Raw genomic sequence first — 15,378 nt, forward strand, 5'->3', positions numbered from 1 at the left:
ATTGAAAAAGAATAATAACATTTGTATCAAAACATTTTTCCTCTCAGAGTTTTTTGCATGGCAGCCTTCACCTCCTTATTCCTCAAGCTGTAGATCAGGGGGTTCAGCATGGGGATCACTGTGGTGTAGAACACGGAGGCCACGTTCTCCTGGGCCAGGGAACTAGCCGTGGAGGGTTTCAAGTACATGAAGGCAGTTGTTCCATAAAACATCCCCACAGCAGCAAGATGGGAGCTGCACGTGCTGAAGGCTTTGGCCCTTCCGCCTGTAGTGCTGATGTGAAGGATACTGGACAGGATGAAGGCATAGGAAATTAGGACTGTTAAGCTGGTGACTACAATGTCAAATCCAGCCAAAACAAAGACTGTCATCTCAGTGTCATAGGTGCTAGAGCAAGAGAGCATCATGAGGGGGAGGATGTCACAGAAGTAATGACTGATAAGGAAATCACAATAGGACAGTTTCAACATGAGGCCAGTCTCTATGGTTGAACCAATGAATCCTATGGCATAGACCCCAGCTACCAGCAGGGAGCAGACTCGATGAGACATGATGATGTTGTAAAGCAAAGGTCTGCAGATGGCAACATAGCGGTCATAGGCCATTACTGTCAGCATGTAACACTCAGCAATGACAAACACCAGGAAGAAGTAGAGCTGGGCCATGCACCCTGCATAGGAGATAGTGTTCTTCCCTGACACAAAGTTCACCAGCATCTTAGGGGTAATGACAGAGGAGTAGCAGAGATCCACCAAGGACAGGTTGCTGAGGAAATAGTACATGGGGGTGTGAAGCTGAGCGTTCAGACAAATCAGGGTTATCATGCCCAGGTTCCCTATCACGGTGACCAAGTAGATCCCAAGGAAGAGGAATAAGAGTGGGAGCTGGAGCTCTGGCCGATTTGTTAAACCTCCAAGAATGAACTCTATCACTGTGGATTGATTTTCTGCCATTCTTCTCTGGCTGGGTGTCCTGTGGGGACACAAATGAAGATCTCTGTGAAAGCCCACATCATGTTTTGCTTGGTCAAGCTAGTTTGTGCATCTCAGGCCAGCTGAGCGATCCTGGGATTCTTTCTGATGAGTGCTTCCTCATCCTGCTGTTTTTTGGGAGGAAGACCAGACCCTAGGTATTTCAAAGATCATGGAGATGAGAGGAAAAGGGGGCAAGATCGAGAACTTTTACAATATGCACATTTCTGAAACATCCTAGAGTAGTGAGTTTTAAAGTCCAGTCCCTGGGCCAGCATCATTGGCGTCACTTGAAGACATCAGATATGCAGATTCTCAGGCCTCACCCCAGACCTACGAAGTCAGGAACTCTGGGATGGGATGCAGTGATCTGTGTATCATACTGTCTCCAGGAAAGGCTGATGCAGGCTCAAGTCTGAAAACTTCAATCATGTACGTAATAAGCAGTAGAATTCATATTTTGTAGTTGGAGATGTATTTGCTTCACAAATGAAATTTCCCTGTGGTCTATGCAAGTCTTAAATATTCATTTATTTTGAACATATGAATACTTATCTCAAATTGATGCAGTACTAGGATGAAAGGGTTACCATATCAGTATCTTTTAGTTAAAGGTAAATTTCTGTAACTGAAAGATGAATATATTAATAATAGTAATACTAATTCCAAAGTTGGTTGCAAAAGTAGTATGGGATATTGCATAATTAGAAATACTTTTTTCAAAAAGTCAGTTCCTATAAAAATGTGAGTTGTCATTGGGTGTCTGGAATTTGTTCTTAGATTTTTATCAAATCATGCCCAAGGCAATTCCATTTCTTGTATTTATAACCACCTGGAGCATTTAAAAAGTGTTGATGGCTGCTTTCCACTCACTTTTTAATGAGAGGTTCTCATGAAAATTCATCTATCATGAAGCCTGATGACAAACCTCTATAGTTACCTACTATAGTCTAGAGTAAGATCTCAATATTATTATTATTAGATCTATTTTTAGATCATAATATCAAATCATGGCCCCATTATCTCCTTAATGACAAAGTACTGAAATTATAGACATGCTTCTGTAAGAAGCATGGATTATCATTGCTGAGTATATCTATAGATATCCCTTCTCTGACAGGTCTTTCTTAAGCTAAAACCCTTAAATTTGCACTGTTTTAATTGCTTACTTATACAGTTAGTATCTTTTGTATAATGCTCTTCGAGGTCAGTCTCATTAACTTGTCCCACAAGTCTTGGGTATGTGAATGAATATATCTAAGAGCACAAGTTTTAAACCCATGTTCACATTAAGAAAACCACAGTACCAGACAACAGTGACTTTCCTGAGGCTTCCTAATTATCAAGGACTTGCTTTCCTCTGATCTTGAGCTCTTCCCCTGGCCCAAGTGTGTAGCCTTAGAAATCTGCACACCTACAGCTCGGAGCAATGTTGTGGTGGAATGTGCTTTACACTGGATGCGTTAGCTTGTGCACAGCATATAAAAAATACAAATGCTATAATTTCCCTCCTCTTTAGGAAAACGAAGGCTAAAAATTCAACTACCCTAAGTCATAAAGCCAAGCAAGACACAGAACTGGGTCTAAAACCTCAGACTTCTGACTACCAGTGTGTTTCATTGTCAGTGAACTGTGTCGCTTTGCTGTAGGTTATTTTGTGTGTAGCACTTTATTATTACTTAGTAAACTTCATATATTGAATTTTGGACATAGTGGATAGATTTTATTGTCAGTTTCAGATGCATTTAAAAAAGTTATCAAGGCCGTATATGTGCATTGTAGAAAATCAGAAACACAAATAAGCAAAAATACAATATCACTTTCTTGCTCCTTGGAGGCTAGCAGCAGTCAAGGCTATCATTTTAGATTTTTTGATGCATATATGTACTTACATGTGTATTGTGCTCAGTCACTCAGTTTTGTCCAGCTCTTTGTGACTGCATGGACTGTGGCCTGCCAGGCTTCTCTGTTCCAGAAATTCTTAGGCAAGAATACTGGAGTGGTAGCCATTTCCTACTCCATACATGTATATAAGTGTATATATATATCTATATATATACCTATACACATACATATATATATTATACACGTGTATAAGCATATATATATATATATATATATATATATAAACATTTTTAACCTGCTTCTAATGTAAGTGCTTTAAATACGCTGTCTCATTTGATTCTTATAACAGTAATAAGTCTGGCACTAGCTATATATGTTTCTCTAGGTATATGAGGGCATGTTCACTCACTTCAGTTGTGTCCGACTCTTTGTGACACTATGGACTATAGCCAGCCAGGCTCCTTTGTCCATGGAATTCTCCATGCAAGAATATTGAAGCAGGTAGGCATGCCCTCTTCCAGGCATATTCTTGACCCAGGTATCAAACCCATGTTGCCTGCAGCTCCTGAACTGCAGGTGGGTTTTTTTACCATTGAACCACTGGATGCCCTTTTGTAGGTATCAGTCAGTTCAGTTCAGTTCAGTCACTCAGTAGTGTCCGACTCTTTGTGACCCCATGAATCGCAGCACGCCAGGCCTCCCTGTCCATCACCAACTCCCAGAGTTCACTCAAACTTATGTCCATCGAGTCAGTGATGCCATCCAGCCATCTCATCCTCTGTTGTCCCCTTCTCCTCCTGCCCCCAATCCCTCCCAGAATCAGGGTCTTTTCCAATGAGTCAGCTCTCGCATCAGGTGGCCAAAATATTGGAGTTTCAGCTTTAGCATCAGTCCTTCCAAAGAACACCCAGGGCTGATGTCCTTTAGAATGGACTGGTTGGATCTCCTTGCAGTCCAAGGGACTCTCAAGAGTCTTCTCCAACACCACAGTTCAAAAGCATCAATTCTTCGGAGCTCAGCTTTCTTCACAGTCCAACTCTCACATCCATACATGACCACTGGGAAAATCAGATCCTTGACTAGATGGACCTTTGTTGGCAAAGTAATGTCTCTGATTTTGAATATGCTATGTAGGTTGGTCATAACTTTCCTTCCAAAGAGTAAGCGTCTTTTAATTTCATGGCTGCAATCACCATCTACAGTGATTTTGGAGCCCTAAAAAGTAAAGTCTGACACTGTTTCCCCATCTATTTGCCATGAAGTGATGGGATCAGATACCATGATCTTTGTTTTCTGAATGTTGAGCTTTAAGCCAGCTTTTTCACTCTCTTCTTCCACTTTCATCAAAAGGCTTTTTAGTCCCTCTTCACTTTCTGCCATAAGGGTGGTGTCATCTGCATATCTGAGGTGATTGATATTTCTCCTGGCAATCTTGATTCCAGCTTGGGCTTCTTCCAGCCCAGCGTTTCTCATGATGTACTCTGGATATAAGTTAAGTAAGCAGGGTGACAGTATACAGCCTTTCCTATTTGGAACCAGTCTGTTGTCCCATGTCCAATTCTAATCATTGCTTCCTGACCTGCATATAGGTTTCTCAAGAGGTATGCTGCTGCTGCTGCTGCTAAGTCACTTCAGGCATGTCCGACTCTGTGTGACCCCATAGATGGCAGCCCACCAGGCTCCCCCGTCCCTGGGATTTTCCAGGCAATAACACTGGAGTGGGTTGCCATTTCCTCCTCCACTCAAGAGGTATAAGAGTCTTTAAATTCTTAAGATGTGGGATAAAGACAAGAAAAGCTACATTGCACTGAAAACTTTAAATGTTATTTTATTGGTGGTTCAATTGTTAACTTCATAATAACTATTGTCAGAGGTAGCTAAGATTTTTAGATATTATTTTCATTTGTTACAAAGAAGAAAAATTCCCCTAGGTAGCAACAACAGATAGAAAATATCATATCTATATATGCCCTTCTAATCAGTTTCCACCTCTTAAAATATTAAGAACATAGAAAATCCACCTAGAATATACCATTATCAGAAATCATAGTGCTTCACAGAGCAGTACAGTAAACAGCTTTCATCGAGTGTAGTGCAGATGGGAAAATCCTAGACAGCATTGACTTAGTTATTGATTCCCATATCATCTAATAATATAAAATAGGAAAATATGACCCCATACTTAATATCAGTCACCACAATTATTACCTCCAGTTCTAGCAGACCATCAGAGGCTCAGGATTGCTGCCCATAAGAACACGGCACACAAAGAAAAATTACTTAGAGGTGAAGGTAAACATATGGTTGAAAATAGCCTCAATAGATATAGGAGTTTATGAAAGAAATACTTTTCTGATACAGTTGCTTTAAATCATAATTAAGTACCTGTGCTAAGGAAAAATGAAAGATAATCTCCTGGAAATATTAGTGAATGACTTGGTTTCAACAGTCAGGAAATAAATGTCAGGAAATGAGAGGACCATTTAGATTTATATCTAGTCCTAAATTTACTCAAAGGGGCCAGAGCTATCATGAATAATAGGTGCCTGGGATTGGGAAACTTGGGGGGAGTCTGTTTACATATATAGGTGGACCTTCTCCTGGGATGTAGTCACTTCAGAGACTGGAGTTCTCAGTAAAGAGCAATTAGAGTCTTGGTTTACAGCTGTGCTGGGAACCATGTTTGTTTGTTTGTTTTTTTCCTTTCCCCCAGATGTGTTAATTTTCCTTTTATTGGGGAAGTCAACTTGCTGCTTGAGAAACTTAGTACTTAATGCTTCTATTTAAAGAATTTACCACCAATAACTCCATCATCATCATCGCCACCACTACCACCACAGCCACAACCATCTCGGTCATTGCCTTCATCATCAACAGTCACTATCATTAGGAAAATTACTCATTATTAGTTATTCACCATAAGACATAATCAACTAGACTTGAAATGTTTATTTTAAAACATTTAAAAAACATATTGGAATATTTGTGTTAAAAACAATAATTTCACTAAAGAAATGTTAATTGATAAGGAATGCTAAATTTGTCACTCTGCTTTAGCATCTGTAGCCTGACAGTGTAGAATGGCAGGAGGATGAGGGAAACAAGAATGTAGACTATATTAATAAGACTGTATTCCAATATCAAATAACAAATTTCAACACTGCAGACTGCTATTACTTTTGTGCCCAATTAATGAGAACTCTTTTCCATATATTCTCATTTATAAGGGAAATATGTTTATAAGAATATGCACTTCTCAAAGATGCATTCAGTAATAAATTACCTATGAAAATGACTATAATGAGATTTTTAAAATTAAACTTTTTCTTTCAAGGTAATTTAGGTATTTCAAATCCTAAAAGATGATGCTGTGAAAGTGCTGCACTCAATATGGCAGCAAATTTGGAAAACTCAGCAGTGGCCACAGGACTGGAAAAGGTCAGTTTTCATTCCAATCCCAAAGAAAGGCAATGCCAAAGAATGCTCAAACTACTGCACAATTGCACTCATCTCACACACTAGCAAAGTAATGCTCAAAATTCTCCAAGCCAGGCTTCAACAATATGTGAACCGTGAACTTCCAGATGTTCAAGCTGGTTTTAGAAAAGGCAGAGGAACCAGAGATCAAATTGACAACATCCGCTGAATCATCAAAAAAGCAAGAGAGTTCCAGAAAAACATCTATTTCTGCTTTATTGACTATGCCAAAACCTTTGACTGTCTGGATCACAATAAACTGTGGAAGATTCTGAAAGAGATGGGAATACCAGACCACCTGATCTGCCTCTTGAGAAATTTGTATGCAGGTCAGGAAGCAACAGTTAGAACTGGACACAGAACAACAGACTGGTTCCAAATAGGAAAAGGAGTACATCAAGGCTGTATACTGTCACCCTGCTTATTTAACTTATATGCAGAGTACATCATGAGAAACACTGGGCTGGAGGCAGCACAAGCTGGAATCAAGATTTTTGGGAGAAATATCAATCACCTCAGATATGCAGATGACACCACCCTTATGGCAGAAAGTGAAGAGGAACTGAAAAGCCTCTTGATGACAGTGAAAGAGGAGAGTGGAAAAGTTGGCTTAAAGCTCAACATTCAGAAAACGAAGATCATGGTATCTGGTCCCATCACTTCATGGCAAATAGATGGAGAAACAGTGGAAACAGTGGCATACTATTTTTCTGGGCTCCAAAATCACTGCAGATGGTGTCTGTAGCCATGAAATAAAAAGATGTTTACTCCTTGGAAGAAAAGTTATGACCAACCTAGACAGCATATTAAAAAGCATGTTGATATATGGCAAAACCAATACAATATTGTAAAGTTAAAAAATAAATAAATAAAAATAAATAAAAAGCAGAGACATTACTTTGCCAACAAAGGTCTGTCTAGTCAAGGCTATGGTTTACCCAGTAGTCATGTATGGGTATGAGAACTGAACTATAAAGAAAGCTGAGTGCCAAAGAATTGATGTCTTTGAACTGTGGTGTTGAAGACTCTTGAGAGTCCCTTGGACTGCAAGGAGATCCAATCAGTCCATCCTAAAGGAAATCAGTCCTTAATGTTCATTGGAAGGACTGATGCTGAAGCTGAAACTCCAATATTTGCCACCTGACTCATTTGAAAAGACCCTGACGCTGGGAAAGATTGAAGGCGAGAGGAGAAGGGGACAACAGAGGATGAGATGGTTTGATAGCATCACCGACTCAATGGACATGAGTTTGAGTAAACTCCAGGAGTTGGTGATGGACAGGGAGGCCTGGTGTGCTGTAGTCCATGGGGTTGCAAAGAGTCAGACACTACTGAGCGACTGAACTGAACTGATCCCTCCTGCCCCTCATTTTTTTTTTTTTTTTTTGGTAGTGTAGGCTTTATTGTGGACAAATTCTTTCACCTTTAATTTGTTTGAGATTTTTTCTCTCTTTTTTATTTTTGAAGAATATGCTACCACAAATAGAATATGGAACTGATTTTTCTCTTTCAGTTTTAAAGATGTAATTTCAATGTTCTTTGACTTATGTTTTTAAGTAACAGATCAGTTATATTTTTTGCTCCTCTGAAAGCAATGTCCCCTCTATCATGATTGCTTTTAGACTTTTTCTCTTTTCTTTGGTTTTCATTGGTATAAGTATGATATGCTTAGGTGTGGTGTATTTTATATTCATATTGCTTATGGTTTCCTGGGCTGTTTTTTCCTAGGAAAGAACAGAAACTGCTTCAGTTTTTGTTGTGGTAAAAACATATAGCATACATTTTACCATCTTAAGCACTTAGAAAATTTTATTGAGGTATAGTTACTTTATAATGTTTAGTTTCTACTGTACAGCAAAGTAAATCAGCTCTGTGTATACATTATGTATCCCCTCTTTTTTGTATTTCTTTCCCATTTAGGTCTCCATAGAGCACAGAATAGAGTTCCCTGTGCTACACAGTTAGGTTATCATTAGTTATCTATTTTAGACATACTGTCAATAATGTATATATCCCAAATCCCAATTCATCCCACCACTCCCTCTTGGTATCCATACATTCAGACATATTTCTGTGTCTGTGTCTCTATTTCTGCTTTGTAAATAAGATAATCTAAAACCAATTCTGGGCTTTTAAAAAAAATTCTGTGGGTTCATTATTTCATGAAATCATGGAAATTTTCATCTATAATCTTTAAAAATATTCTATTTACTCCAATTCTCACCTAACCCACCATTTGAAACTCTGATTACACATATGTTGACATTGTTCTAAAGTCTATGGTTGCTGTGGTCTTTATCGTTTTTCTATCTGCATTTTAGTATGATAATTTCCATTGTTCTGTTTTGCTTTTAGCAAAACTTTCTTTGGCTGTGCTGAGCCTGCTATTAAGTCAACCTAATGAATTTTTAATTTCCAATACTGTATTTTTCAGTTTTGAATTTTTTGGAAAAATCTCCTTTATTTTTACTGTTTTAATAGATCTGTTGGAATTTGCCATTTGTTAGTTAATTTTGTATTTCTTTCAACTAAATTTAAATACTAAATAATTAGAGAAGCTACTTTAAAGTCTTTGCTAATAGCAACATTCAGGTCACATGTGGATCTGATTTTACTGAATATTTTTTCTTCTTGATTATGAGTCACATTTTCCTGTTTCTTTTAAAATTTTTATTGGCGTATAGTTGATTTACAATGTTGTGTTAGATTCAGGGGTACGGCAAAGGAAACAGAGTGTATATGTACAGCACTCTTGTTTAGATTCTTTTCCCATATAGGTCATTACAAATTGTTGAGTATTGTTCCCCATGCTATACAGCAGGTCCTTATTAGTTATCTCTTTTATATGTAGTAGTGTGTATATATGTCAATCCCAATCTCCAAGTTTATTCCCCCCATCCTGCTTCCCCCCAGTAACCAGAAGCTTGTTTTCTACATCTGTGACTTTATTTCTGCTTTTACATAAGTTCATTTTACCATTTTTTAAGGTTCCATGCATGAAAAGCATCATATGATACTTATACTTCTCTGATGTATTTTCCTCAGTATGACACTCTCTAAGTCCATCCGTGTTGCTGCAAATGGCATTGTTTTATTCTTTTTATGGCTGAGTAATATTCCATTCTTTGTTTATACCAAATCTTCTTTATCCATTCCTCTTTCGATGGACATTTAGGTTGCTTCTATGTTCTGGCTATTGTAAATAGTGCTGCAATGAACATTAGGGTGCATATATCTTTTTAAATTATGGTTTTCTTTGGATATATGCCCAGGAGTAGGATTTCTGGAATCCTATAACAGCTCTATTTCTTGATAATGGGTCATAATTTCCTGCTTCTTTGCATTTATAGTAATTTTTCATTTTATGATGATGGACGTCAGGAATATACTGTACAGACTGTAGATCATGTTATTCTTCTCTACAGAATGTTCGAGTTTGTCCTTGGCTGCAGGTAATTTACTAGATCACCTCGATCCTGTTGAGATCTGAATTCAGGCTTTGCTAAGATGGATCCAGTTCAGTTTTGCCCTTAGTCTGAAGACTAGCTCTTACTTCGAAGGTATCAGTTTCAGATCTCATCCTAATTCCTGGTATGCAAATGCCTGGAGGTCTTTATCTTTGGGTTCTTCATCTCCATACTTTGCCCCACAAATTTCAGCTATCTTAGCATCCTTGAGCATTGATCTTTATTTATTCTACTCGTACAGACTGTTGTAATTTGCTTGGGTTCCACTTCACTATGCTTTGTTTGGAAATTGTCATTAGGAAGAAAGTTAGGATGAATGTGTCAGTCACCTTACATTCTTGCCTTCTCTCAAGAATTTCATCTCTGTGCTGTCTGCTTCCCAAAGCTTGCAGATAGTTGCTTTATATTATCTCCAGTCTGATAGTTGCTTATGGTCACAGGGTAAGTGTGATAATAGCTGTTCTGCTATACTTGAAATCAGAAGTCTGATTACTATAGCTTGTTCTTTGTGTGCCTGCCAAGCTGAAGGTCATATGGAAACATGGACCAGGAGAGGCTGGAAACCTGGAGATGTGAACTAGATCTGTGACCCTGGGCAACTGGCTTTACTCCCTTGGGTCTTCTCTGTGTCTCTAAGATGTGGATAAGTATCAGTTCTGTGGATATGCAAGTTTCTGGCATTGGAACCACTAGAGAAGGTTTAAAAATATGGCTGCCATTTATACCCACAGACATGCTGATTCAGAGGATGTGGGTGGAGCCCAGAATTTTTCCTTTTTCCTTCTTTTAGTTTGATTGAGCTATAACTAACATACAGCATTGTATATATTTAAGGTGTACAGCATACTTATTTGACTTACATTATGAAATTATTATTATAATACATTTAGTGATAACTTATCATCACTATAGATAATTATCATCTCATATAGATATGACATTAAAGAAATAGGAAAAAAATTTTTTGTGATGAGAACTCAGAATTTACTTTCAACTTTCATATATAACATTCAGCTGTGTTAATTTTATTTATCATACTGTACATTATATTCCTAATACTTACTCATCTTATAATTGGAACTTTGTACCTTTTGACTGTCTTCATCCATCTCTACCCCCACTCCTTGCCCCAGCCCCTGCCTCTGGGGGCCATAAATCTGATCTCTTTTTCTATGAGTTTGTTGATTTTGGAAGAGTAACTGACCTACCACTCTATGTTAGCTCCTGTTACACCACATGGTGATTTGATATTTCTGTATGTTTCAAAGTGATCACTATAGTAAGTCGAGCTACAATATGTCACTATACAAAGACAGTATAGTTATCTTATATATTCCCCAGACTGTACATTTTATACCCACGACTCATTTATTTTGCAACTGGAAGTTTATATCTCTTAATTTCCCTCACTTGTCTCAGAATTTCTTTTTAATAAACACTCTAGGAAATTGTGGTGCTTAGCCATGTTTGTGAAACACTGGATTTGGTAATTTCCTGAGTCTTTTCAGGTCAAAATTCTGAGTATGTAAGCTTGATATTAAAGAAAGTAAGAAAAGATGGAAAGATCAAGACAAAGGATAAACAATTTTTGACAAGGCAGAAGTTTGTGTTGGGGAGGAGAAGATAAAGACAGAAACAAACCAGAGAGGAAGAACAAATTTGGATGTATCACTGCACTGGGAATCTTATCTAACAGGATTCAGTCTGTGAGCCTGAGAAGCTGGGAAGTCAATAGAGAGGAGCATTCGATGAAAAGTGAGTGGTGCACTGGGATGACCCAGAGGGATGGGATGGGGAGGGAGGTGGGAGGGGGGTTCAGGATGGGGAACACACGTACACCCATGGCGGATTCAAGTCAATGTATAGCAAAACCAATACAATATTGTAAAGTAAAATAAATAAACAGAAAAAAAACATATATAAAAAAAAAAGTGGGTGGAAGGCAGGGACAGCCAAAGGGAGTTTTAATTCAGAGAAAGGCTGCTCCTGGCAGAAGTTGAAAGCAGTTACCTGATAGAGATTCTTTGTTACCATTAAATTTACACCCCTTGAGAAGATAAGGGCAGGGAATCACAAAAATTTCCTTGTTAAAACTAGATACAGTGCAGTTCTTCTTGAAATAAATTGGAATATAAATACATTATTGAGTGTCCTACCCTAAATTTTATGAGTATATATAGCCCTTGGTGTTACTATTTCCTTGATACACTTCTTGTTTTTATTAAAGTCATTGCATATTTGTTACTTTCCAACAGACTGCCAGATTTGTGAAGGCAGGGACATTGCTTTATGGATTTCAGCAGCTCTCACCGGAAGGAAGTTTAAACTAGTGATTACAAAATAAGTACCTGGAGTTAGATAGATCCAGGCATGTGGGCTCTGAAACACAATGTCCCTCTGAGCAACTTACCTTTAAAATGAATATTATTATTGTGAGAAATAAATAATATATGTGTATGGTGTTTTCGATCTTGGTAGCCAGAACTCAGTGTAAAGGATTTGTGTTATGCACAGTATTGGATATTCAAGAAATGGTGATGACAGCCATTTTTATCACAGTGATTTTTCTATTAATTGTACCAGATCAGTGTTTGTTGAAAGAAACTGTCTCTAGAAGCCAAATTAAGCACTATCAAGGTTATAAGCAAACATTTCTTCCTCTGGGAAAATAATCTCTCAGAAAATGGTCTTGAGGGAGTTTCTAAATAATCAAGTCATTGAGATCTACAATCCTAATAAAACTGCCTATTCTCCTGTTATCCACGAGTCAGGAAAGGGCACAATATTCTTCCTTGTAGCTGGAGGGTGTTTTGGGAAGTTAGTAATTGGAAATCAAGCTCTTCAAGACAGAAAGAGATACAAGATAAATGAGAAGTTATGATTCTCTGGAGCAGACTGGGAGGAGAGAGTTCTGAACTCAAAGCTGTCCTCTTCTATTGATGTGGTCATTTTCTTCCCAGGACCATTGTGGACAAGAGACACTGAAGTATAGCATTACAGATCTACACCAAAGGAAAGTGAGTGTGTGCCTGGTCAGTCATGTAACGTGGTGGTTACCAGTGCAAACCGTGAGAGGCAGACTGCCCAAGTTCACCTTCTGGCTGCTACTCAGCAGTTTTGGGACTTGGATGAGTTACTTAACTCAGTTGTCTCATCTACAAAATGAGGATAAAAATATAGTCACATAGCTCTTCGTACACGTAAGTAACCACTTAATAAGTGCTAGCTTAAAATATTATCATTAAACCTAAGGCCACTAGAGTTAGGAGATTTTGGAAAAAATATCACCCCACTTTTTTGATGTGATAGCAGTGACCCAGAGGTGGGAGCTCTGAGAAGTCAGAGTGTCTTCTGCCAGTCAAGATTCTTTCCTGGGAAAGTCCCCAAGTGTCAGCAACTGAAACAGAGGCAGGAGAGAGGGGACACAGAAAATGGACTGACTTAAAGATCTAAAAGATATCTATCTTACTTTTGAATGAGTTTTCTGCTTTTTGCTTTCTCAAGTAGTGCCAGTTCTCACTCTGGAGGCCTAGTCTAGCCTCTTTATTGTCCTCTGGAAGTGAAAGACACTAGGGTTATGAGGTAGGTCCATAGCAAACAGTAGAAACCTTCCTTCCACACTAAAGCTCAAATATCTCTGTGGATTCCATTCTCAGGAATGGACAGTGGGTACTGGGAGGTTGGTGGTCTTGTTTCTAAGCGGGTCTCTTTTCTTTCCCCCATGGACCGGATTTTCTCCAGGGGAGAATGGCAGCTGAGAACACTTCAATGACAGAATTCATCCTCGCAGGCTTAACAGACCAGCCAGGACTCCAGATCCCCCTCTTTCTCCTGTTTCTAGGTTTCTACATGGTCACCGTAGTGGGGAACCTGGGCTTGATAACGCTGATTGGGTTGAACTCGCGCCTGCACACCCCCATGTACTTCTTCCTCTTCAACCTCTCCTTAATAGACTTCTGTTACTCCACTACCATCACTCCCAAAATGCTGATGAGTTTTGTCTCAAGGAAGAACAGCATCTTGCATGCAGGGTGTTTGACTCAACTGTTTTTCTTCTGCTTCTTTGTCATCTCTGAGTCCTTCGTCCTGTCAGCGATGGCATATGACCGCTATGTGGCCATCTGTAGGCCACTGGTGTACACAGTCACCATGTCTCCTAAGGTCTGTTTACTGCTTTTGTTGGGTGTGTATGTGATGGGGTTTTCAGGGGCCATGGCCCACACAGGAAGCATAGCAAGCCTGATCTTCTGTGCTGACAACCTCATCAATCATTTCATGTGTGACATCCCACCTCTCCTTGAGCTCTCCTGTACTAGCTCTTATGTGCATGAGCTGGTGGTCTTCATATTTGTGGCCATCGACATTGGAATGCCCATTGTCACCATCTCCGTCTCTTATGCTCTAATCCTTTCCAGCATTCTCCGCATTCAGTCCACTGAGGGCAGGTCCAAAGCTTTCAGTACATGCAGCTCCCACATAACTGTGGTTTTCCTTTTCTTTGGTTCTGGGGCTTTTGTGTATCTCAAACCACCTTCCGTTCTGCCCCTTGACCAAGGGAAAGTGTCGTCCCTGTTCTATACCATTGTGGTGCCCATGTTAAATCCACTGATATATAGTTTGAGGAACAAGGATGTCAAAGCTGCCCTGAGGAAAACCTTGGGGAAAATTAATTTCTTGAGAAAGGAGTAATATTTGGAGAAAAAGATACAATGCTTTGTTTATCAGTGTTTTCAATGAAGAATGCAAATTCCAGTTTTTTTTCCCTTTTATATAGAAAGAGAGCTTTAAGTCTTTTTTTTTAAATTTAATTTTATTTTTAAACTCTACATAATTGTATTAGTTTTGCCAAATATCAAAATGAATCCACCACCGGTATACATGTGTTCCCCATCCTGAACCTTCCTCCCTCCTCCCTCCCCATACCATCCCTCTGGGTCGTCCCAGTGCTCTAGCCCCAAGCATCCAGTATCGTGCCTCGAACCTGGACTGGTTTACGTTTAGATCAATGTTTAGTACAGACCTATTTTACATGTCCCTTGACCCACCTTTAGTGTTCCAAGACTATTTTATGAAAACTTTCTGCAATTATTGATAATTTAATTTTGAATGGGTTAAATTATATGTAACCCATTAAATCTATAATTTATATATAATTTAAACTAATCTCCTCAATAACAGATGTTGGAGAATTAGAAGTATTATATGTTTTCCAGGCCCATACAGCTAACTGGTGCCACAGTTGGGACTGGAATCAAGTCCCTTGAATTCCAATTTACTTTGTTTTCCTTTATGCTATGCTTTCTTGCTTCACTTTGTTGCTGCCTTTGCAGATTTCATTTTTAAGTATGATAACAACAGACTGGTTCAAATAGGAAAAGGAGTACATCAAGGCTGTATATTGTCACCCTGCTTATTTAACTTATAATGCTGAGTACATCATGAGAAACGCTGGGCTGGAAGAAGCACAAGCTAGAATCAAGATTGTTGGGAGAAATATCAATCACCTCAGATATGCAGATGACACCACCTTTATGGCAGAAAGTGGAGAGGAACTAAAGAGCCTCTTAATGAAAGTGAAAGAGGAGAGTGAAAAAGTTGGCTTAAAGCTCAACATTCAG

The 15,378-nt window shown here is 38.7% G+C and overlaps 2 protein-coding genes across 2 annotated transcripts; one reads left to right on the forward strand and one right to left on the reverse strand.

The window, feature by feature from the left end:
• Positions 1 to 26: 26 nt before the first annotated feature.
• On the reverse strand, positions 27 to 971 carry LOC147342286 (olfactory receptor 8A1-like). The gene has a single exon (XM_086385493.1). It carries the CDS (start codon positions 951 to 953, stop codon positions 27 to 29), a length of 927 nt encoding a protein of 308 aa, XP_086241619.1. The 5' UTR covers positions 954 to 971.
• Positions 972 to 13,507: 12,536 nt separating this feature from the next.
• LOC147342287 (olfactory receptor 8B12-like) lies at positions 13,508 to 14,449 on the forward strand. The gene has a single exon (XM_086385090.1). The coding sequence runs from the start codon at positions 13,508 to 13,510 to the stop codon at positions 14,447 to 14,449; it is 942 nt and encodes a 313-aa protein (XP_086241216.1).
• Positions 14,450 to 15,378: the final 929 nt, after the last annotated feature.

The sequence above is a fragment of the Bos grunniens genome, chromosome 29 (assembly GCF_055505025.1).
Source record: "Bos grunniens cultivar Pamir isolate PY7600 chromosome 29, Bosgru_T2T1.0, whole genome shotgun sequence".
Lineage (NCBI taxonomy): Eukaryota > Metazoa > Chordata > Mammalia > Artiodactyla > Bovidae > Bos > Bos grunniens.

Excerpts from the sequence above, each read along its gene's own strand:
- LOC147342286 (XM_086385493.1), bottom strand. The coding sequence starts at position 953 with ATGGCAGAAAATCAATCCACAGTGATAGAGTTCATTCTTGGAGGTTTA.
- LOC147342287 (XM_086385090.1), top strand. The coding sequence starts at position 13,508 with ATGGCAGCTGAGAACACTTCAATGACAGAATTCATCCTCGCAGGCTTA.